Genomic DNA, 24873 nt, shown 5'->3' on the forward strand with positions numbered 1-24873 from the left:
CAAGCGTTTTACCTATTGCAAAATCAAGTCTTCCCAGCCTGGTGTAGGTCTACAATTTTGTCTCTGGTGTCCTTCGACAGCTCTTTGGTCTTGGCCATAGTGGCGTTTGGAGTGTGACTGAATGAGGTTTTGGACAGGTGTCTTTTATACCGATAATGAGTTAAAACATGTGCCATTAATACAGGTAACGAGTGGAGCCTCGTTAGACCTCGTTAAAAGAAGTTAGACCTCTGACAGCCAGAAATCTTGCTTGTTTGTTGGTGAATTCTTATTTTCCACTGTAATTTGGAAAGCTTTAAAAATCAATGTGATTTTCTGTTTTTTTTTTGTTTTTTTTTTCCCCACATTGGTAAACCTCAACCATGAGAGACAATGTTGACAATGACAGGCCTCTCTCATCTTTTCAAGTAGGAGAACTCGCACAATTGGTGGTTGACTAAATACTTATTTGCCCCACTATATCTGTGTTACAGCTTTACATGTTGTCAAAAGTGAAGTAAAAAGCTTCAGAAAGCAAAATTGCTTTGTTTGCTATCTGTAAAGCTGAACAACTTCACGTTTAGTGAGGACAGAACACGTCATATTAAAGGGGATGTAGCGCCCTGGGAAATTTTTGATATTCCATCATTTATCCATAAACGCATGCCTTTTGTATTCATATCATGCCACTTCGTGTAATTACACACAAGAAAATGAGAGAAATTTGGCTCGATTGTCAAGCTAAAACGACCGGCGCCCGAGATCTGGCAGATTGTGTGCGTGACGTCACGTCAAGTGAAGAGAGTGCCACCGGCCACTAGGGGGGCAGCGCCTGTCTGCATCAATATACAGTGATACCTCGGCTCACGAACGCTTAAGCTCACGAACTTTTCGCCTCAAGAACATTAAATTCGCGAGCATATAGTCTCTGCTGGCGAACTAGTTTTCGGCGGACGAACCAAGCCACGCGGTCGGACAGCGCCACGAGAAGCTGACGCACGCTCACGGCGTCCCAGTTCGTCCCCTCCCTTTCGTTGAGTGCGGACGTGGTTTGTGTTTGATAGACATTTTGGACCATATTGAGTGTACTTTTGCTATTATGGGACCGAAAAAGAGTTACATACAGTCCTTATGGAAGGTGACTCGTGTTACCAATTCGCCCTCGACTGGTAATTGGCGGTGCTTTCAGCCTTCCACCGTCGTGAGAAGTGGACCGGCGAGTCACGTTGGCTCGTTGTCGTCGGTTGTCTTCGGTGCGCCCGATGGCGGCTTGCATACAAACACCCAGAGGTGTCGGATGGCTTTTTGTGGGCGCTTTTATTAACAACCAAAAGCATGCGGGGGGCACAGCAGTGGAGTCTACGCTAACTGCGCACTTTGCCGGTAACACTCTCCTTCCAAACAGTAACTCCCTCCCTCCTCCTCCCACTCCTCCCACTCCCATACCATCGCAAAGGTAAATAAAACAACTTTATTATACAGTACAGTTTATTTCTTTAATTATAATACAATAGCACACTTATTATACATAAAATAAGGTATATTTTTGTGTAGTTTTAAGGCTTATTTAGTAGAAAATTATGTTTTATGGGGACCTGGGAACGGATTATTCTCATTTTAATGGTTTCTTATGGGAAAAAAATGTTCGGAAGACGAACTTTTCGCCTCACGCACACTTTCTGGGAACCAATTATGTTCGTGAGCTGAGGTATCACTGTAATTCCTTCTAGTGTGGGGAGAATTGGGGGTGTTTTGAGCTGTTTATGCTGATGCATTGTGTTCGTCCTGCACATATTCCAGGTTCCCTCATGAAGAAACACCGCTCGTTGTCAATAAAAGAGAATTCAGAGTTGGCAGTGAGGGCTGTTTCTTCAACAAGAAAAAGGCTCAGTGCTTTAATACTGAATGGCGGCGATGATGGCAGACAATTTCGTTTCTAGTTTCAGCGACGAATCCGACGTAGAAGGACGTAACGAATGTTCATCTAATGGTGACGAGGAGAGTTGCAAAGCTTTAATCGGTGTTATAGGTGACCAATTTGAGCCCAAACGAACGCCAATGCAGCGTAATGAAACGGTCATTGAGGGGAGCAATGACACTGATGAAACATCGGCAGCAGATCGTGTGGGAAACACCAATGATTTGTTTAGCATTTCTTTTTGTGAAGCTGATACACCGTGACTGCAAAATAAAGGAATGCATAGAATAATTATAATTTATTGCGCTATCATAGCTTTTCGCTCTGCCAACAGACACAAATATGAACGGGATCAGAGGATTTGTTCTATATATTTTACGAACGATCATTTATACATGTGTCGAGTCCTGTATCCAAAGGCGTGACATTTTTTTTTATTAATTATAAAAGAGTACTCACTCTGGCCATTTCAAGCTTGGCTGCTCCCTTCTTTGCGTAGCTTTAGCCTCCTTTAGCAGTCATCGTCTCTCTCTTGAGATCTCGGGACATTTAGGTGGCTGTGCATCTATGGTCGGCACCGCATCTCCTTTGAGCAGCAATCTTTTAGCAAAACCCGATTTCTCTTGTCCATAGTTCGAGAAGCTTTCAGTTGGAAAATGCGCACCACAGAAAAGCGTGCCGGAGGCTGTGTCTAGAAAATTAGCCCTCTTTGCACGGACGAACTTTACCCATTTTCTGTGTAGTCCAGCTTTTTTTTTTCGCGTTCAGGAACTCATGGATACTATATTCCGATAAACAACTATTTGTACACCACATAGCACAGCAGTTTTGAACCATTGTTGTGATGTTTTGGTCAAACAAACCCCAACGCTACTCTCTCGTCGTTAAAAAACAATGGCACCTAGCTCCGCCTCGACTTTCAATCACTTGTCGTGACGTCGCCGCCCCATTCGGCTGTTTCCGGAACACTTTCGGTAGTGTTCGTCATTTTCGATCTATTTTCGATAATTGCTCATTAATGTGATTGATTTTTTTGTTAACTTTATCAATATTTGTTATCTTGGCGCATAACGGTTCTATTGATGTCTCACACCCCCTTTGCCGAAACATCCCCTTTAAGTAAAGTAAAAAGATACTGTGAGGTACAATTGGGGACTGTTTGTGTGACTAGACTGGAGACAAAATGGCGGACGAGACTCTGGCGTCGTGAAGTCGAAACTGCGCAAGTGGAATGCGTCGTAACCTGGGGACTACCTATACATTGTTCAGATGTTCGAATTTTGCTATTTCACATTTTATGTGGAAAAGTAGCAAAAAAATTCTTTTTTTGCACAATAACATTTGCTCTTCTGTATAATAGCGAATTAGCTATTTAGCTTAGCGCTCGGCACTAACTATTAACATCTCAAAAACAACAACAATAAAGGTTAAACAGTACAAGAGGGTTTGTGTACTCACCTCTTATAGACGCACACAGGTCTTAGCAACACACTCAAGACCCTAACCCTAACCCCTAACCCTTAAAACTACTGCTGGACATCTGAAAGACAAGGAGCAACGAACTCTCTCTTCCCCTCTCGCTCTAAAAAATACACAAATACACAATTCATACACAAATTTATTTTCCAGTCTTTTAAAAAGGAGTAAATCTCTCTCCCAGTAACCGGGAGCATCCATCATAACGTTGTGCATGCGTCAGTTAACGGTGTCCAGGCGGCAGACGTCATGAATTTCGTTCCGCTACGAGCGGCTGTCATAAAGTTATGAGGGGAAAATCATCGTTTTTGAACCTTTATGAATCGTAAAGGAATCGTCACGTGTTGAATGGATTTTTTTGGGAACTCTCATTATTATAATTAAATTAATTGGTTAATCCTTGCAGCACCAGTTGTTTCATCTAGTGCCGCAACGATTAATCGATTAACTCGAGTATTCGATTTAAAAAAAATATTCGAATTAAATTTTATGGCTTCGAGTATTCGTTTAATTACATTGGCGTTGTAATGGTTTATTTTGAAAGTGTTTGCATTTAGTTTTATTGTATAGGGTGGATACACTGCCCTCTGGTCTACCTCTTTTCACACGGCTGATTCCAACTGCTCCCCATTAAGACCAACGTAAGCTAAGTTTTGTTTGAGCTAATGTTTTTCTTAATGCATTCATAATTTAGTCTATAGGTATAATTAGCCATTTTTTGTGGGAATATGTGTCTGAGCCATTTGTTTAGAGCATTGTAAAAAGAAAAAAACTTTCGCATTTTATAGCATTTAAGCTAGTGGACTTTTTCTATGCAAATTAGCCAATTGTTCTTTAGTTTTACATAGGTCCTAATTTTTAAAAATTTATACTGTTTGAGGCGCAGCTCAGGTATTTTATTTTTCATGTTCCTTATCCGATTACTTGATTATTCGAACTAACTAGTCCATTGATTGATTGACTACTAAAATATTCGATAGCTGCAGCCCTAGTTTCATCATCCCCACAGTCTATCCTCACGTGGTATTGAGGTGCTGAAGCCTACCCCAGCCAGAATTGCCAGCCAATTGTAGGATAATCAATCTCTGTCACTCAAGGATAATTTATATTGTTTGAAAACTGAGGAAGGCTGGATCCAGAATTTGACGTCTTGATCTCAGAACTCTGAGGCAACATGCTAGCCAATCATAATTATTAGCCCCCTCCCCCCTTTTTTGATCAAATTCAATTTCCAAAAGCCATCAATGCTCGAAGGCAAATTCTTGTCCGATGTGTGAACTGAATCTCAACTAGTCACACCTTTCCATCTGGCCACGCCGTTTGCAGTCTCTCGTGAGCGCCGATGACTAAAATCGGAGCTTTGTGCGAAAGCGCTGTGAAGAGAGCATCCCTCCTCTTGTCTATTGTGCATAGCTCGGAGGGCAAAGGAATGCTCGGCACATGAGCCGTTTGCGTGGTCTGATCTAGCCAATGGTAGCTTGCGGACGTGACTTGGGAGTGGTTGCTAGGAGGGATTTGGCTCAAACAAGGACGCTTTTTTCCCTGCCAAAGCATGGATTCCAAACCTTTTTTTTTCCCTCATTAGGTTTGAAGTTGGTCGCGGTTCACAGATGGTTAATCTGGCCCATGCTTTAATTGAAGCAGCGCTCATATTTTCCCTCCTTTAATCTCCGTTGAAAGGTTTCCTAGAGGCCAATCGCAGGTTATGATTTTGTATTTTACCTTAGGCAATATGTTATTTATAAACCACAGAGTATTAAGTTCCTAGTGTTTTTTTTTTCTCTTTATGATACCTTTGGAAGAAGCAAAGGCCACCGATAAATCGCTAGTTGGATTGAAATCAGAAGTACATCTTGCACAGCTGTCATAATTCAGTAACCTTTTGTCTTTTAACCCTTTACACTCTGAGCATTTATTGTGAAATTGGGGGTTGATTTTTCTAAGTAGTTAGTTTCCTGTGCAAAAATAGGGCAGCACCATCTTTTGACATTTTCTTCTACGGACTTCCGGTTTAGACAGAACACCATGAATTGCGGTTGAAGTAGACAAAGATTTAAATTGCCAAATCAAACCAGAGGAACCCACGGAAGAAAAAAATAATAAATCTCCAAAAATGGATTCAGTGTGACGTAGTTGAGACTCCGGGACTTTCTTTGCTGTGCTTGGTTGTGTGAACTCCTGGAAATGCATATATGTATTAGGGTTGTCCCGATCCGATATTTGGATCTGATCAACCGCCAATATGCGCAAAAAATGTGCATCGGTATCTGATCGGCCGACACGGAAAAGTTCCGATCCAGACTCCCGATCCGATTTACATAAGCCATTCCAGTTTTTGCTTTGGTTTCCCTAAAATCCGGTCCACATTTTACGGCACACCTTCAGCACAGTAGCATTAACCTGAGTTATACTCTCGCTTTGCGTTGACGGCGCAGCGACTACGGCGTCATTCGACATGTGATAGTTCTCCGGCCAGGTGACACGTTGCTCTGTAATTCACCGCCAAGCCACTAGAGGGGTGTGGCGTTATGTTTGTACGGTTTTGGGGCATGCTTGGTGACTTCCTCTTGTCTAGTTTAACAGAGAAAAAATAACAGGGTACCCGCGGGTTATTAAAAGTATTAAAAAAAGCATTGAATTTAGTTTTCTATTATTAAAGGTATTAAAAGTATTAAATTAGCTGTCGTAAGTCTGGAATTTTTTCACCATGGTTTTAATTTTGAAGAACATCTCAGTGCAACCTAAATTATATCTGTGACGAAGTGTTTTTTTTTTTTTAAATCCATAACGAAGATGACGCGTAGAATTTTTACGATGCACTACACTACAAATCATAATGTACCTCGTGCGTGTGCGCTGTTAGTATCATTAGCTTCAACATCACAACAGCAGGCAATCGCACAGTACTGTTTGCTAACGTAAGGAACTGCTCAGATGCCTTGGTTGTTATGTTCGACAAAAGCCTCAACAAGACAACCAAGTCCAAACAGTTGGACCAGCATGTGAGGTATTGGATCGGCGACCAAGTCGCATCCAGATACTTTGGGTCGCAGTTTATGGGTCATGTGAAGGCAGTGGACCTGTTTAACATTTCAAAGTAAGTTGCCAATTTCGCCAATTAAAATGTGTTAGATGTAATGTATTTATGCACGGTTTGCCTTTCGAATGAATGTGAATTTCGTAGTTTTAACTCAAGAGTTAGCCATGTTCAATGGGGTATTGGCAGGTGCACTAGCCTTAGCATGGATAAACCGGAGTCGTAGATCAACAACTGTTATGCCGAAAAATTGCCGCCCCGCGTGAAATGTCCCCCCTGACGGGAACGCTTATTTATAACGCTTTATTGAGCGTTTATTTTATTTTATTTTATTTATTTGCGTATTTATTTTATTATTGAGCACCCACACGTCACTCGTACAAACAGCTTTTTCTTCCCAAACGGAAACAATTTTCTTGTACCGTGTACCGTGAATATGTATTATTTTACTCTGCTTGAACTAATAAATGTCATACCTTTGTGATTGTCATTGGGATATGGTCGTGAAAACCTGAAGACTAATACATTTCTGTTCAAAGATGGTTATGTGGCCCAGCCCACGATTTGTTAATAAAATACAGTACTACTACTTTGTGTAATTTATTTATTTAAAACTGATTTTACAGTCGTAAATCCATTCCTGTAATGCGTCCATGAAAACATTTGATGTTTTCACCTCAATAAAGCGTTATAAATAAGCGTTCCCGTCAGGGGGGACATTTCACGCGGGGGGGGGGGGGGGGGGCATTTTTTGGCACAACACCACCATCACCCTCAGATACACAACATGGTTGACACTATTATTGGAATGAGTGCGGGGTAATGTTGATCTGAATAACATGGCATGGTGATAGGCAAATTATAATGTAGGTGATAGTAAAACACCACCTGGTATATTTAAATGTTTTTCTTGATTGAATAAGAGTATGGATTTTCTCTATCTGATTAAAATACATTTCTTCAATTGCTAACAAAGGATTAACATGTGTTTTGTATACTTGTAATGTGATTAGACAAAAATTACCAAGGGAAATGGTCATGTGTAGCTTTATTATTTTGTGGTAATTATAGTAAACTGCTGCCATTTAGTGGCTGTTTTTTAAACTTTCACTGCCAATTGCAAGATTTTCTCAAGCCCTTTACAGTTAAGGTGACCAACGTGGCAATCACCAACCAACCTTGACTAGGTCCTCTTAAAAGGGAAACCTGTTGTATTGCAAATGTAATTTCTGAAGTTGCTTTACAAAAATAGTGTAAAATCCATTTTATCCTGGGGGAAAAAAATCTGAAAGACCTTATATTTAAATGTGTTTTAATTGTATCTTCAGTAAATGTGCATTCTTTTGTCAAACACACATAGTGAGGTTAAATTCGATGTTCAGTGCTTTATTTTTTTTAATGGTTCAATATTATCTAAATAATGGGTGCGAGAAAAGTATTAATTTTCAGTTGAAATGGGATTAAAAAAGGTCTTAAAAGTCTTGAATTTAGATTTATCAATCCTGGGGGGACCCTGAATAAACAATGCAAGGTGGAACGCTTGAATGTGGATCTTCAGCTCGTCAACACTGAATAAATGTTGATCATACAAATGTTGATGCGCAGGCGACGCAGAAGACTGTTTTGAGGCGGTCTGTCCAACTTTTGATGCTGCATAGAGCGTTCTAGCCTCGGGTGCAAACCAGCTAGCTTTAGCAGCTAGCTTCAAACTGGCGTCGAGCACTGCGTCCAGCGTTTTGTCCGAGGTTTGCAAAGCCCTCCAGCCCGATTTGTTTGCCGTGTCCTACAACGAGCCAGTGGGAAGCCATAGCAGATTTCTGGCGTCTATTGAACTTCCCAAACTGCGTTGGAAGCCTTGATGTTAACGTTATCATAAAAGCACCGAGGCACTCTCAATTAGTGATGTATCGTGTGTCAACTGTCTGTTGTTGAAAATTAAACATCAAAACAACTCTTTTGACACCAAACCAGTGCTTTATTCTTCATATACTTAAGTGTGAGACGTAAATAAGTCCGACTCACAGCAAACATATGTACACAATAAATGATGAAGTGCACCAACCAAAAATACGACATAGTGATAAAAAGCTGGCGGTTTTTGGCCGACTGGGTCACCGCTTCGTGTGGCCATTCGATTCTGAACACACACATACTGTATTTGTCTTGGTGGTTCTTTTTTTTTTTTTTTTTTTAAATTCAATCGCTGGCTGACCTCCAGCCCCGTATTTTCAGCAATCTCCTCCCCCGAATTGCTTGCCATTTGACAATCTTCATAATGTCTTGATGAGACATTGTAGAAGTTGTCGTATTTGCTCTTCGTTGATACTCTCGTCGGCTTGGTCCATTTTTGCGTGTAGAAAATTAATGTTTGAGAATGACGGTGATTTCGCGCTGAACCGGAAACAACAGTCTGAGCGGACCAATCATAGTCAGTTTCCACCACTTCATACTAGTGATGCACGATAATGCATTTTTCAGCCGATACCGATAACCGATAATTTCCTCCTCGTTCCAACCGATAACCGATAATGTCAAGCCGATAATTTTATTAAAGATTTATGTAAAAATTTTAAAGTATACACAAGAGAAAATATTGCTGTGCAAAAATAATATTGCTCTTTTTTTTTTTTTTCAACATCAAATGTGAACAAGTAGTAGTAGTAGTAGTAGTAGTAGTAAATTTCAACATCTAAATAAAGACAGATTGTCTGACATTTTGTAATGGTAAACTTTTGGCAACAATTACTTACGGAGTAAATACATAAGTTGCACAAAAATGGCTTTAAAAGTATGCCATTCCTAAAGTATAACATTATTACACAGCAAAAACACAGCTCCTTAAGACTAGTTAAAGTCCCTTGTTTTCAGTGTAAATCTATTGGAAATAAGTTAAATTAACTGCCAGCACTTCAAGTATATTTCACTCAGATTTCTTGAAGAAAAAGGGCCAGCTGAAAATAAGATTAACAGCCTTATTTTAAGCAATAAATTATTATACATAATCCTAAAAAAAAAAAAACTTGTCAGAAATGTTCTTTATTCAAGAATATGTATGGTTCAAAACATTATTTGAAAGCAATTTTTTCTTGATTTAGGTGAAAAATGACCTTATTTTTTTTTAGATGTTTGGGCTTAATAAGAACAAATTGCAATATTTAGTTGAAGTAAGTGGAATAATCTGGCGCATTCAACTAGTCTTCAACACTCAAACAAGATGGGGAAAATTATTTGACTAGATTTAAGAAGAATGATCTGATTAAGACGTCATAATGCGTACTGAATGCATTACTGACTGGATGACTTCTTTGTGTCGTTTGGTGCATGTTACAATTATCAACTAACCACTGTGCCGTCATGATAAACATGGTTTGTTGACATCACCTGTGTAAATGTCCGTGGTAAAACTGATGTGATCGACATGTCTTTCACGAAGAATCGTGGTCGTATAAACTGCATTATTTTTTCATCCAGGGGTTTGGCTATCGGGTCATTTCGGGAATTTCCTCCCGCCTGTGCCCTTCAGTCCGCCCGGCTGCCAAATTAGCACCCGCGCCAGGCCTCTGTCTTGAACCGGAGCGGCGGCGGCAGCAAAGTTCGTACCGTATATCCGCCCGCCCCGGCCGGCTCGCTGCGGCGCATTCGGTGCATGGCTCTGCTCTCATGCTCTACCCGCCTAGGGCGAGTCAGCGGCCTGCCGGACCGGCGGGCTCCGTCGGAAGACAGCTACTTGTCAACTATCGATCTCGTGAGGTGTTTAGCCATAGATGGGAGTTTACCACTGGCTTTGGGCTGCATTCCCAAACACCCCGACTCCGGGAGGACCGCAGCGTCTCTGTATCGTCACAAGCCCCGTAGCTTCCTTTATAGTTTATCTGTTAACAATAGCTTTAGCATTCGTGCTAGCAGCAGCATATTCGTTCCAAAAATCATTGTGATGCAGTTTTAAATGGCTGCTGGGTTAGTGCTAGTGGTGTTCAATGAGGACGCTTTCTTTAGGCCTTGAGGAACTGTTTTGTAGATGGCGAGAGCGTCGTTTATTTCATTTCACACACGGGAAAAGCAACGCACGCTAGTGAGAGCGCCTCAACACTGATGTGTAACACCGCCTCCTCTATGACGCCGTACTCCTAAACCCCTCCTCCCACAGGGGCTTCAGAGAGGGGAGGGGTTGAGCAGGCGGCAGTGAAGAAGTGGAGAAAACTGCTTGGTTGCGCACATTTGGAGACTAAATCAAGTATATAATTAACGGATTGCATTATCGGTTGATTTTTTTATTATCTGTGTGACGTCATAATTGCCATTATCGGCCGATAATTATCGGCAGCCGATATTATCGTGTATCTTTACTTCATACGCGTCTACGCGACGCGAAGGTTAGAAAATTCGAGAGGAGCGCGTCAGGCTACGGCGCAGGGTTGTAACTCGGGTCTTCCTTGACGGTGCAGGTCTGACACGGAAGTATAACTCGGCCTTTACCGTCTCCCAATTTGCCTCCGTGGCATCTCCTACATTACGACTTCAATGTAAATTTAAAGTTTATCGGTAAAAATGTCGGCTGTCACCTGAGCATCTTGAAATGCTTGTCTTTGTCAAAAAAAAATCTCGCCATCATGCTGGGACTACATTCAGGGCAAACAGCTGAAGGGAGTGTGTAGAAAAGATGGAGATGGAGCAACGAAGTGTGGAGAAGATTGGGGAGTAGAAGCCATTTTGGTTTAAAATGGTATTATTTGCACAGATTTTTTTAAAAGCCTTGGTGCAGTTGTTCAAGAGCAGAGAACTGATGCTGAGTTAATAGTTTATTTTCCACTGAGGTTGGTTGTGTGTTTTGCTTTTTTAAGACAGTTTACAATATTATTTGCACGTTTTACTGACTGAATATGCCTTTTCTGTTGGTTATTTATAATGTGTTTATCACTGAATAAACAGGTCAGTTTCTTGTTACCAACCACTGTGTTATTCAAACTCAACTAATTCAGCGGGCTAGTTATCAAGAGTACGAAAACCCTTTTCAACATGAGTCTGACAACTAAGGAGGCTAAATAACTTTAAACTTTAATACATGCTCAGATGGGCCCTTATCGGTATCGGCCAGTATCGGATCGGAAGTGCAAAACAATATCGGTATCTGATCGGAAGTGCAAAAACCTGGATCAGGACATCCCTTATATAATATATATATACACACACACAGTATATCCGTCTTGTCTTGTCTTTCCATTCCAACAATAATTTACAGAAAAGTATGGCATATTTTAGAGATGGTTTGAATTGAATTATGAGTAGTAGCAGTAATTTGTAGCGGCTGTCGGCTCCGGTGAGGTTTTTATTTATTTATTGTTTCTTCCTCTACGCACGTGACGTCAGCGCGTTGTCCCGCATTAAAAGTAGTTCGGGCTAAACGTGACGCTCAGAGCTGGCAAAATTAAACTATTCCTCAAGGTGAATAAAATTACTGGGACCAGTTTTTAGACCCGAGTTACTTGAGTTGCTCGAGTATTCATTTCAGCTGTAGTTCAGACACATATTCCCACAAAAAATGGCTAAAAATACCTATACCTATAACAAAATTACGAATGCATTCAAAAAAACATTAGCGCAAAGTATTTGTTTAACCATATTTGAGGTCTCATGCTGTCTGGTTCCATATTTTCTAGGGCTGTCAAAATTATCGCGTTAACGGGCGGTAATTAATTTTTAAAATTAATCACGTTAGAATATTTGACGCAATTAACGCACATGCCCCGCTCAAACAGACTAAAATGACAGTACAGTGTAATGTACGCTTGTCACTTGCTTTTTGGTGTTTGGCTCCCTCTGCTGGCGCTTGGGTCCAACTGATTTTATGGGTTAGTACTAAAGATGCACGGTAATATCGGTTACCGATAAATATCGGCCGATAATGGCAATTATGACGTCACACCGATAATAGAGATTTTAAAAAATTAAACCGATCATGCAATCCGATAATTCTATACTTTATTTAGCCTTCAATTGTGTGCAACCGACAAAGTTTTGTCGAATTCTGGGCTGGCACCCCAACCCCTCCTAAAGGTATTTTTTGTGCAATTAAGTAATTAATTTGTAAGCATTATGAATATTAATTAATATACAATGATTCGACGTTGGAATTTACTACTTGATCACATTTGATGTGGAAAAAGTAGCGATAAACTGTATTTTTGCACAGTAACATTTCGTCTTTTTTATAATTTAAATTTGTATGTATGTATATCTTTTCAATAGAGTTATCGGCTTGACATTATCGGTTATCGGCTGGAAGGAGGAGGTGATTATTGGTTATTGGTATCGGTTGAAAAATGCATTATCGTGCATCACCAGTTAGTACCATGAGTGAGCATGGTGTTATTATTGACATCAACAATGGCGAGCTACTAGTTTATTTTTTGATTGAAAATTTTACAAATTTTAATAAAACGAAAACATTAAGAGGGGTTTTAATATAAAAATTCTATAACTTGTACTAAACTTTATCTTTTAAGAACTAAAGTCTTTCTATCCATGGATCGCTTTAAGAGAATGTTAATAATGTTATTGCCATCTTGTTGATTTATTGTTATAATAAACAAATACAGTACTTATGTACCATATCTTGAATGTATGTATCCGTCTTGTGTCTTATCGATCCATTCCAATCATAATTTACAGAAAAATATGGCATATTTTTTAAATTGCGATTAATTAAATTAATTTTTAAGCTGTAATTAACTCGATTAAAAATTTGAATCGTTTGACAGTCCTAATATTTTCCCATTCCAGGACTTAGGGGTGTGACAGAATATCGAAGTGGCGATATTTCGTGATAGTTTGTATCCCAAAAGGTTATTGATATGCTCCTGTCAAAAATCGAAATATCGTTTTTAAAAAGGTGTCAATGTTAAAAACTTTTTTTTTTTTTTTTTTTTAAAGGACCATCAAGTTGCTACCAAAATCTTGCACTATAATAGTGTCTCAGTTAACTCTAAGGCTGCCATTGACGGTGCTCGACGCCCAATCCATTTAGACCAGGGGTGGGCAAACCGGTCCTCGAGGGCCGCAGTGGGTCCTGGTCTTTGTTCCAACTGATTCAGCACACACAGTTTAACCAATGAGGTTTCAGTGGAAACAAGGAGCACCTGACTGCAATCAACTGATTGCACTTGTAAGAAACCAGATTGGTGAAAGGCTGTCCTCATGATGGGTATGAACAAAAACCCGCACCCACTGCGGCCCTTTGTGGAATTAATTGCCCACCCCTGATTTAGACTGAGAATGTTCGTTCATTCAAAACCAGTCATTTGGTCCGATTTTTGGGGCATTTACAGGACACTTGCTGTTCATTTTCGGGCATTTACTGGTCATTTCCTGTTGAGTTTGAGTCACTGCCTATTCATTTGGGTGATTCCCAGGTCACTTCCTGTTCTGTAACTCAAAATAAATAGGAAGTGACCTATAAAATACCCCAAAATCAACAGGAAGTAACTGAAAATCAACAGGTAAATGGCCCAAAATTACCTCGTTACCTCGACCACCATGGACGTTCAATCCGCTGGAAGTTCGTTCATTCGCTGCCACCCTCCCAGTTCAATGGGATTGGACGTCTACTAGTGATAAACTCATTCCATTTCACAGCAGAAGCTTGTTTTTCTGTTTATTAATGGTTCGTAGAATATCCTAGAATGATTTTCTGACCAATGTATCGATAATCGTTGTATCGCCATATCGTCAGATCATCGTTATCGTGAGCTTTGTATAGCAAATCGTATCGTGAGGTACCAAGAGGTTCCCACTCCTATCTAAGACACACTTTCACATGTTTTGCCCAATGTGAAAGTTGCTCGCAACATTGAGTTCATTGCCGCCACTGGAACTGTGCGTCTAACCAAATGTTTCTTCGACCTCCACAGACACTGCTGGATAATTATTTAATTGGAAACTCCAAACAAGATGAGAGCAAAGTGTTTTACCTAAAGATGAAGGGTGACTACTACAGATACCTCGCCGAAGTTGCTTCTGGAGATGACAAAACAAGTGAGTAGTCAATATTTTCATATCTTCGCACTCTGCTTAGGAATGTGTTGTATTTCTCACGATCACCTGGAAATGATGTCATAGGGCCTCATTTCTGAAGGACAGTAGTGGGTGGGAGCTGACTCAACTTTCCACACAAATGATTGACTCGGCATTTTTCTGTCTGATTGACAGGTTCACCATGCCACACGATTAGTGCTGCGAACTATTAATTAACTCGAGTAATTCGATCAGGGGAAAAAAAGCTTTGAATCCAATTTTGAGGATTCGTTTAGAGTAGGGCTGTCCCAAACGACTAATTTTCTCCCGATTAGTCAGCCGACTATTTTTACGATTAGTCGACTAATCGAATAATATATATATATATATATATATTTTTTTTTTACTAATTTAGCAATGAAATTTTTGTTGACGCTTATCAATTCACAAAAAACATATTGGAACACTTAAATTATTTATTAAACCTTTAAGGTCTGGGCCTATTTTGTCTGATTTTGCATGCCTTTGAAGTTGCCTTTATATTTCAAAGAAAGAATTGTTTACGATGGCCTGGTTTGGTCCCTTTTTTTGTGACACCTTGAACTTCATGTCCAAACTGTTGTTTCCTTCACTGACCAATTATAAATCCTCATTTTGGGCCCAAAAAGAGCAAAAATTCCAAAATCGTTTTGTCAAAATTTTTAATATTGATGTCCAATTGACAACCAAACATGCGTAATGAACCGTTTTGAAACTTTATAATATTTATTCAACATGTTAGGATGAACATTCAACCAAAAAAATTTAGAATAAATAGTCTTATATTTGACAATTCAACATAAACAACAGGTATAGCCATAGGCGTTTTTTGCCTTTATACATGCTCTAGTCAAAACAGGTTATATACAGCAGACCGAACAGTGAAAAAATATATACCATCTAACACAAAAAGTGTTTAGAGGCCATCTCTTTGAGTTTAGGTATTGCGGCCCATCACCTGATGATAACTATGTACACACAATCAAGCTTCTTGAACACACATTTATATACACAAATTGAGAAGACTGATTGTGGGAAAAAATATATATATAACATTGGGGAAAAAAAGTATTTTCAAAAATATTTACAATAAACAAGTTAAATTTTTTTCAGGCATGCCACTCCGAAAAGCAGTTTCGTCCTGGAATTAGACACAGGGCTACATCACACAGCTCACACTTCCACGGGGTGTCGGTCCTCTTTCCACCCTTCCATTTTCATTTCACTTTACTTTCATTGTCACTATAAATGTACATGAAAAAAAGTCAGTATTTATGAAAATAATAAAGTATAAAATAAAAATATATACAGCAATAAATAATAATGGAAATCTATATGTATGACAATAGAAAGAATACCATAGCTGAATATATGCTACATCCCTAATCTTCATATAGAAAGAACACCACAAATTATAAATTCCTGCCTGGGATACACACAGTGCACGTACGACTTTGATCTGATTGCACATTTTATTATTATATACACAAACACACTTATATTGCATCAAAATTAACTTTGTCTTGCAATATCAAAAGAAACTTTCAAAAGAAACGTTTGCAGCATAAAAAAAAAAAAAAAGAGTGAGTTGGCTTACCTCTGCTCGTCGATGGCGTCACCCACGTGTTCAAATCCGTCACTATCTTCACTCGAGGACTCTTCCGAAGAAGACGATGACGAATTTGGACCATCCTCTTCCTCAAGTTGATCAAAAAGCACAATTGCTTGCTCTAAATTTAGTTTTCCGTTCATTGTCAAAGTCACACAAAGTTGCTGCTCGATCCAAACGGCCGTCGTTCGCCTCCTCGCTGCTTCAGTACACTCCTCCCTCTCGTTCGGTAGAACCTCGCACGGCAGTTATATTTATTAAAAAAAAAACACATTTTGTGCTTCCACTGTGACTTCGAAAGGGTTCGTTTGATTTGTGTTTTTTTTCATGGAGCTTCCGTTTTGAAAAAGGACAAGAAATGATGGAAATATAGACATAAACAAATGATCCATGCAGCGTTTTAATGTTTTTTGAGAGGACAATAAAACTATAAAACTTAAATGACAATATCTCACGTTTTAGTTGGTCGATTGACTTCAAATAATGAGAGTATACCGCAACTTCCGCACTTTAAAATGAGACCAACCAACGGCATGTGGGTGACGTAATTAAAACGTGAGGGCGCTTCAAAGACGACGTGCGCTGAGGACGCGCCGGCGCGTCCTTCGACTCTCAAGGGTTAATTGTAATCATTTTCTGTTTAAAAATTTGGTGTTCAAAAAGTTTTTTTTTTTTTTTTTTTTCTTAAACTTGAGTCTGGAAAAAGAGGGGGTCGTCTTATAATCAGGGACGTCTTATATTGGGGCCAATACGGTAATCGAGTTAATTGATTGTTACAGCACTACACTGTTAGAAAATCCTGATACGAATAGTAACATTAAAGCCCAACACATGATGTATTGAACTGACCTGAATCTGATTTGTGTTTGTTTGTTCATTAGCTATAATCGAAAACTCGCAGAAGGCATACCAGGATGCGTTCGACATCAGTAACACGAGCATGGAACCCACACATCCCATCCGCCTGGGCCTGGCTCTTAATTTTTCAGTTTTCTTCTACGAGATCCTCAACTCTCCAGAAAAAGCTTGTGAACTGGCTAAAAAGGTTTGTGCGGAATCTCTGGTTGCGGCCCACTTCTCGAAGTTGTGTTCTGCATTGAAATTCTGGATTTTTCTGGCAGGCGTTCGACGAGGCCATCGCTGAGCTCGACCAACTAAACGAGGAGTCTTACAAAGACAGCACCCTCATCATGCAGCTCCTCAGAGACAATCTGACAGTGAGTGGCAAATGCACACCTTTGCTGTCGGACGGTTATTACCATGAGTTAAACAGCATTGAAATAAAAACACTTTTTCCAGTAAACAAAAGTACTGTAGGTGTGTTATCACAACATGGTGGTGACTGCCATAATAATCGCACAATACCGCCATGTGATTGGCTGATTAGAAATTAAGTGTTAACGAGCAGTTGGACAGGTGTACCTAATAAAGTGGCGGGTGATGGATACAGCTCATATAATCATGTAACAAAAAAGACCAGCAAAACTGAGTAACATTGCAACATCAACTGCATGCCTGAAAGGGAGTGGGAAAAAGAAAACTTATTTAATCCCACTCCTATTCTCATCTAATTAAGAACAAAAAAAAATTCATGCTACTTCCTTCCAAAAATGTAGGCAACCAAAAAATCAGTCCAAACAGTTTTGCACATATACATTTTTGTAACAAATTTTGTCCCTTGTGATGAAGTTAGCACATGTAACACCCAAACCAAAAACAATTTTATCCCAACATGGTAAATGAAAGTAAAACCATACCAACAATGGTAAAGGCCACACACACACAGGACAACAAATTATAAATAGCAACAATAACTATACTAACAACGGTCACGGACAATATACAGTACCAGCAATGGTAAGAAACAACCAGCACTCATACAAAGACAATTTATTGATGAAATTAAGACCTTATATCAGTATACTGTGACCAGACCATAAGTTTGTATAACCTTTTAAATCTGTAGATAGTTTGGCATTGCTTGTGTTGCATTCCCAGATTATTCCAAAGTTTCACTCCACACAAAAACTCGCGTTTTTCGAATTTTTGGTATTAAGAAGTCTCCATATCCTCATAAGTTATGACTTCTCTTTCATTGTAAAAAAGCTTTGCAATTTAATTGGTAATACTTTGTTGAATGCTTTATAGAGGATTATTGATGTATTATACAGTGCCTTGCAAAAGTATTCGGCCCCCTTGAACCTTGCAACCTTTCGCCAAATTTCAGGCTTCAAACATAAAGATATAAAATTTTAATTTTTTGTCAAGAATCAACAACAAGTGGGACACAATCGTGAAGTGGAACAACATTTATTGGATAATTTAAACTTTTTTAACAAATAAAAAACTGAAAAGTGGGGCCTGCAATATTATTCGGCCCCCTTGCGTTAATACTTTGTAGCGCCACCTTTTGCTCCAATTACAGCTGCAAGTCGCTTGGGGTATGTTTCTATCAGTTTTGCACATCGAGAGACTGACATTCTTGCCCATTCTTCCTTGCAAAACAGCTCGAGCTCAGTGAGGTTGGATGGAGAGTGTTTGTGAACAGCAGTCTTCAGCTCTTTCCACAGATTCTCGATTGGATTCAGGTCTGGACTTTGACTTAGCCATTCTAACACCTGGATACGTTTATTCTTGAACCATTCCATTGTAGATTTGGCTTTATGTTTTGGATCATTGTCCTGTTGGAAGATAAATCTCCGTCCCAGTCTCAGATCTTGTGCAGATACCAACAGTTTTTCTTCCAGAATGTTCCTGTATTTGGCTGCATTCATCTTCCCGTCAATTTTAACCATCTTCCCTGTCCCTGCTGAAGAAAAGTAGGCCCAAACCATGATGCTGCCACCACGTTTGACAGTGGGGATGGTGTGTTCAGGGTGATGAGCTGTATTGCTTTTACGCCAAACATATCGTTTTGCATTGTGGCCAAAAAGTTCAATTTTGGTTTCATCTGACCAGAGCACCTTCTTCCACATGTTTGGTGTGTCTCCCAGGTGGCTTGTGGCAAACTTTAAACGAGACTTTTTATGGATATCTTTGAGAAATGGCTTTCTTCTTGCCACTCTTCCATAAAGGCCAGATTTGTGCAGTGTGCGACTGATTGTTGTCCTATGGACAGACTCTCCCACCTCAGCTGTAGATCTCTGCAGAGTGATCATGGGCCTCTTGGCTGCATCTCTGATCAGTTTTCTCTTTGTTTGAGAAGAAAGTTTGGAAGGACGGCCGGGTCTTGGTAGATTTGCAGTGGTCTGATGCTCCTTCCATTTCAATATGATGGCTTGCACAGTGCTCCTTTAGATGTTTAAAGCTTGGGAAATCTTTTTGTATCCAAATCCGGCTTTAAACTTCTCCGCAACAGTATCTCGGACCTGCCTGGTGTGTTCCTTGGTTTTCATAATGCTCTCTGCACTTTAAACAGAACCCTGAGACTATCACAGAGCAGGTGCATTTATACGGAGACTTGATTACACACAGGTGGATTCTATTTATCATCATCGGTCATTTAGGACAACATTGGATCATTCAGAGATCCTCACTGAACTTCTGGAGTGAGTTTGCTGCACTGAAAGTAAAGGGGCCGAATAATATTGCAGGCCCCACTTTTCAGTTTTTTATTTGTTAAAAAAGTTTACATTATCCAATAAATGTTGTTCCACTTCACGATTGTGTCCCACTTGTTGTTGATTCTTGACAAAAGAATTAAATTTCATATCTTTATGTTTGAAGCCTGAAATGTGGCGAAAGGTTGCAAGATTCAAGGGGGCCGAATACTTTTGCAAGGCACTGTACTTCACAAGATCGTTCAATTTTAGCAGCTTTGGTTGAATAAACAAATTATGTGTGTGGTCCAAAACCCGACCTTATGGATGATCCACACGGCCCGTTTCTGTAAGCGACCGTAGTTGACAAAAGCGACACTGTATGAATGATATTATGATACGAACTGAGAAACTGTTCAGTCGGTGTTGAATTGTATTGAAAACGCATTGTTTGTCTCTACTCAGCTATGGACATCAGACACCACCGGCGAGGAGGGCGAAGCCGGAGAAAGAGGCGACGGCGGCGAAACCGAGAACTAAAAGAACAAGTCCGCGATCTCCAAAAACGACAAAAGGATTAAAAAAAAAAAAAAAACTTTTTACACATCCGTCATTCCTTTATTTGCTCCAATCCAACATTCTTCCGATGAAACCCATTGCTGAAAAGAAATCATGTAATCATATAAAAAAAATAATAAATTGGAGAAAAGAAGAAAAAAAAAAAACAGATTAGGATGACCTGTAAAAGTAAAACCCTCCATTCCTTTGGTTTGTGTGTGTCCTGGCCTTTCAGTATGTGCAATTTCAGCTGTAGAAAAGTATTGATAGCTTGACATGGTATTACGCTCTTTCCTAAAGTTAGAGGCAGAAACCCTCCCGAGTCCCATCCGACAACTGGAAAATCATTTTCTGCGGAAGATTTCGTTTCCAGGTTAGGCTTTGTTCACACTATGACGTTTTTTCTGTCCTGCAAAATCCGATATGTAACAGCGAAATTCAATTTATTTAGATATTAATCAGATACGAGTGTACATCGTCAAAAGAGAACGTGCGAATCGGACAAACGAGCCGAAAACTGGAGGAAATCTTAGATTCAAGTTCAATTTTTGTATTGCGAGAACACAAAAACTAAAGATTTCAACCCCCTAAAAATCTGCAGTGTGAACATAGCCTTAGTTTTCCATTTCCTGCTGTGTCTAAAAAAAAAAAAAAAAAAAAAAGTGGTACGGTTACAGCATCTGAAATTCCACTTCAGATATCATGCTGCAGGGAATGCCAGTGTTTGACGCATGCTGGCAGCAAATACTCAATAGTGCCCAACGGATGAATCCTCACTTTACGATGCCACTCGTTCACTGAAGCATGTCTGTTTTGGGGAGGGCGGGAATCACGGGGCCTCGGCCGACCGACACCGTTTAAACGGGAAGATGAAGGCAATTCTGTCATTGCATGTCTCGAGATATTACACTGGAATGGGAACAAATGCTGTAACACACAAGTTCAAGTGTCAAGTTGAATATTTTTCAATGCAGGTTTGTACACGTCCTAAAAGAGGGTGGTCTGTTTGTCTGTCCAGTGATTGTCATTAGAGATTTGGACCACTATTGTTTTGCTATTCATTCAATTGTAGTCCCCTAAAGCCTTGTGAAACCATTTGAATCCCTGTGTAACAGCTATGTTAACATGAATAAATCATTTTATAAACCATTGGTGCTGGCGTGGGCTCGGTTTTGTTGCTTAACTGGGTCTGGTGTTTGTTCACCAACATCCACATTGTAAAAAAATATTTTTTGTGGGTAGTAACGTCATTATCGGACTATAAGCCACTACTATTTTCCTTCACTTTGAATCATGCGGCTTAGTGTCCAGTGGGGCTTATTTGTTGATTTATTTGGGTTAATAGGTAACATTTTATTTGAAAGCGGCGTCAAAAGACAGTCATAATTATCACATGAAACTATCATGGGCATTACTGATTGCTTATGATGGATGTCATTAAGTGTCATCTGGCAAATTATGTCACATTTACAGTGGGGCAAATAAGTAATTAGTCAACCACCAATTGTGCAAATTCTACTTTAAAAGATTAGAGGGGCCTATAATTGTTAACATGGATAAACCTCAACCATAAGGGACAGAATGTGGGGGGGGGGGGGGGGGGGTTGCAGAAAATCACATTGTTTGATTTTTTTTGATTTTTAAAGAATTTATTTCCAAATTAGAGTGGAAAATAAGTTATTTGGTCACCTACAAACAAGATTTCTGGCTGTCAAAGAGGTCTAACTTTTTCTAATGAGGCTCCACTCGTTACTTGTATTAATGGCACCTGTTTTAACTCATGATCGGTATAAAAGACACCTGTCCACAATCTCAGTCAGTCACACTCCAAACTCGACTATGGCCAAGACCAAAGAGCTGTCGAAGGACACCAGAGAAAAAAATTGTAGACCTGCACCAGGCTGGGAAGACTGAATCTGCAATAGGTAAAACGCTTGGTGTAAAGAAATCAACTGTGAGAGCAATTAATAGAAAATGGAAGACCTACAAGACTACTGATAATCTCCCTCGATCTGGGGCTCCTTGCAAGATCTCACGCCGTGGCGTCAAAATGTTAACGGTGAGCAAAAAACCCAGAACCACACATGGGGACCGAGTGAATGACCTACAGAGAGCTGGGACCACAGTAACATAGGCTACTATCAGTAACACAATGCGCCGCCAGGGACTCAAATCCTGCACTGCCAGAAGTGTCCCCCTGCTGAAGCCAGTACACGTCCAGGCCCGTCTGCGGTTCGCTAGAGAGCATTTGAATGGATCCAGAAGAGGACTGGGAGAATGTGTTATGGTCAGATAAAACCAAAATAGAACTTTTTGGTAGAAACACAGGTTCTCGTGTTTGGAGGAGAAAGACTACTGAATTGCATCCGAAGAACACCATACCCACTGTGAAGCACGGGGGTGGAAACATCAAGCTTTGGGGCTGTTTTTCTGCCAAAGGACCAGGACGACTGATCTGTGTAAAAAAAAAAAAAAAAAAAAAAGAATGAATGGGGGCATGTATCGAGAGATTTTGAGTGAAAATCTCCTTCCATCAGCAAGGGCATTGAAGATGAGACGTGGCTGGGTCTTTCAGCATGACAATGATCCCAAACACACAGCCAGGGCAACAAAGGAGTGGCTTCGTATGAAGCATTTCAAGGTCCTGTAGTGGCCTAGCCAGTCTCCAGATCTCAACCCCATAGAAAATCTGTGGAGGGAGTTGAAAGTCCATGTTGCCCAACGACAGCCCCAAAACATCACTGCTCTAGAGGAGATCTGCATGGAGGAAGGCCAAAATACCAGCAACAGTGTGTGAAAAGCTTGTGAAGAGTTACAGAAAACGTTTGGCCTCCGTTATTGCCAACAAAGGCTACGTGACAAAATATTGAGATGAACTTTTGGTTTTGACCAAATACTTATTTTCCACCATGAGTTGCAAATAAATTCTTTAAAAATCAAACAATGTGATTTTCAGTTTTTTTTTTCCACATTCTGTTTCTCGTGGTTGAGGTTTACCCATGTTGACAATTACAGGCCTCTAATATTTTCAAGTGGGAGAACTTGCACAATTAGTGGTTGACTAAATACTTATTTGCCCCACTGTATGTCCAGCTCGGATTTTTTACATCCATTCAAATTTCAAAAGTCAGATAATTTGGCGGATAACACTAAATGACATGTTATAAGCATTCATTATTGCTCATGACAATGTCATGTCATAATTTTGATTTTCTAATGAGTCTTTTGGCGCCTCTGTCAAAGTTTTACCAAATACCATAACTAGCAAATAATGAAACAACTAACAGTAACTGAAGCAATAATTAGCACAGAACATGACTTTTGACTCAAAAAACAAACAAAAAAAAAAAAAAAATTAAATCAAAGACTAATAGTTTTCAAGTACTTTTTTTGAGTCTCAATTTTTTTTTTAATTTTTGCATTCAAACACATTTTTTATTGTAAATATATCTTACCCATAATATGGCCCAAACACAAAAAGGATCGTTTCAATCAAAGAAAACAATTTCAATGAAAAATTAAGTGTTCAAATGCACATTTTTGAGTCTCAAATATTTTTTCGCATTAAAAAACTTTTTGCTATGATTTTTGTTGTTGGTCTGAAGCAACTTATTTTTTGATTAAATAATAGACACAAACGTCCTAGGCAAAATGTGGCCCAAACGCAAAAAAGCATTACTTAAATAAAAAATTTTTTAAAAAAAATAAGAAAAAATTCTCTTCAATTAAAAAAAAAAAAAAAAAAAATTAATTCAATAAAAAAAACAAAAACAAACATATTTTAAAAATATATATTTTTAGGGAAAGGCAATTTTATTTTTGCAAATGATTTTTTTCTTTGATTGAAAATATATTTTTGGATTGAAGCTTTTTTTAGGATTGGATGATTTAGACACAAATGTTCTACCCATAATATAGCCCACAAAAAGGATTCCCTCATTCTAAGAAAACATTTTCAATGAAAATTTGTTTTTAATGCAAATTTTTGATTCAGAAATATTTTTTTGCATTCAAAAACGTTTTTTTTTTCAATGATTATTATTATTATTTTTTTTATTATTAAAGTGTTTTTTTCTTTTAAAATGTTTATTTTTTGTTAAAGCAACTTACTTTTTGATTGAATAATGACAATACAAATGTCCTAGCCAACATGTGGCCTAAACACAAAACATTACTTCAGTTAAAAAAATAAAAAATTCAAATAAAATAGTTTTCAAATACTTTTTTTGGAGTCTCAAAAATGTTTTGCATTCAAACACATTTTTTTATTTTAAATATATATTTGGACTAGAGCAACTTTTTTTTTTATTAAAGTCATTTTTCTTTTGAAAATGTTTTTTTTTTGGTTTTTTTGAAGCAACTTATTTTTTGATTGAATAATAAAGACACAAATGTCCTAGCCAAAATGTGCCCCAAACGCAAATCATTACTTCAATCGAAAAAGTTGTTTTTTTTAATAATGAAATAAATAAATCACTTCAATCAAAAAAAAATATTTTAAAATATATATATTACTTTCAGGGAAGGGCAAATTTTATTTTTGCAAATGAATTTTTTCTTTGATTGAAAATATTATTTTTGATTGAAGCTTTTTTAGGATTGAATGATTTAGACCCAAATGTCCTACCCATATTTTGGCCCAAACACAAAAATGATTGCTTCAATCAAAGAAAAAAATTTTAATGAAAAATTAAGTGTTCAAATGCAA

The 24873-nt window shown here is 38.8% G+C and overlaps 1 protein-coding gene across 2 annotated transcripts in view; it reads left to right on the forward strand.

The window, feature by feature from the left end:
- LOC130930995 (14-3-3 protein beta/alpha-1-like) overlaps window positions 1-21316 on the forward strand; it is a 33050-nt gene extending 11734 nt beyond the window's left edge. For both annotated transcript variants that reach the window (XM_057859406.1, XM_057859407.1), the window contains exons 3-6: window positions 14318-14441; window positions 16950-17113; window positions 17190-17285; window positions 20073-21316. In XM_057859406.1, coding sequence (XP_057715389.1) covers window positions 14318-14441; window positions 16950-17113; window positions 17190-17285; window positions 20073-20147 — 459 coding nt within the window. In that variant the 3' untranslated portion in view covers window positions 20148-21316. The remainder of the gene's footprint in view (window positions 1-14317; window positions 14442-16949; window positions 17114-17189; window positions 17286-20072) is intronic.
- The last annotated feature ends 3557 nt before the right edge of the window (window positions 21317-24873 follow it).

The sequence above is a fragment of the Corythoichthys intestinalis genome, chromosome 15 (assembly GCF_030265065.1).
Source record: "Corythoichthys intestinalis isolate RoL2023-P3 chromosome 15, ASM3026506v1, whole genome shotgun sequence".
Lineage (NCBI taxonomy): Eukaryota > Metazoa > Chordata > Actinopteri > Syngnathiformes > Syngnathidae > Corythoichthys > Corythoichthys intestinalis.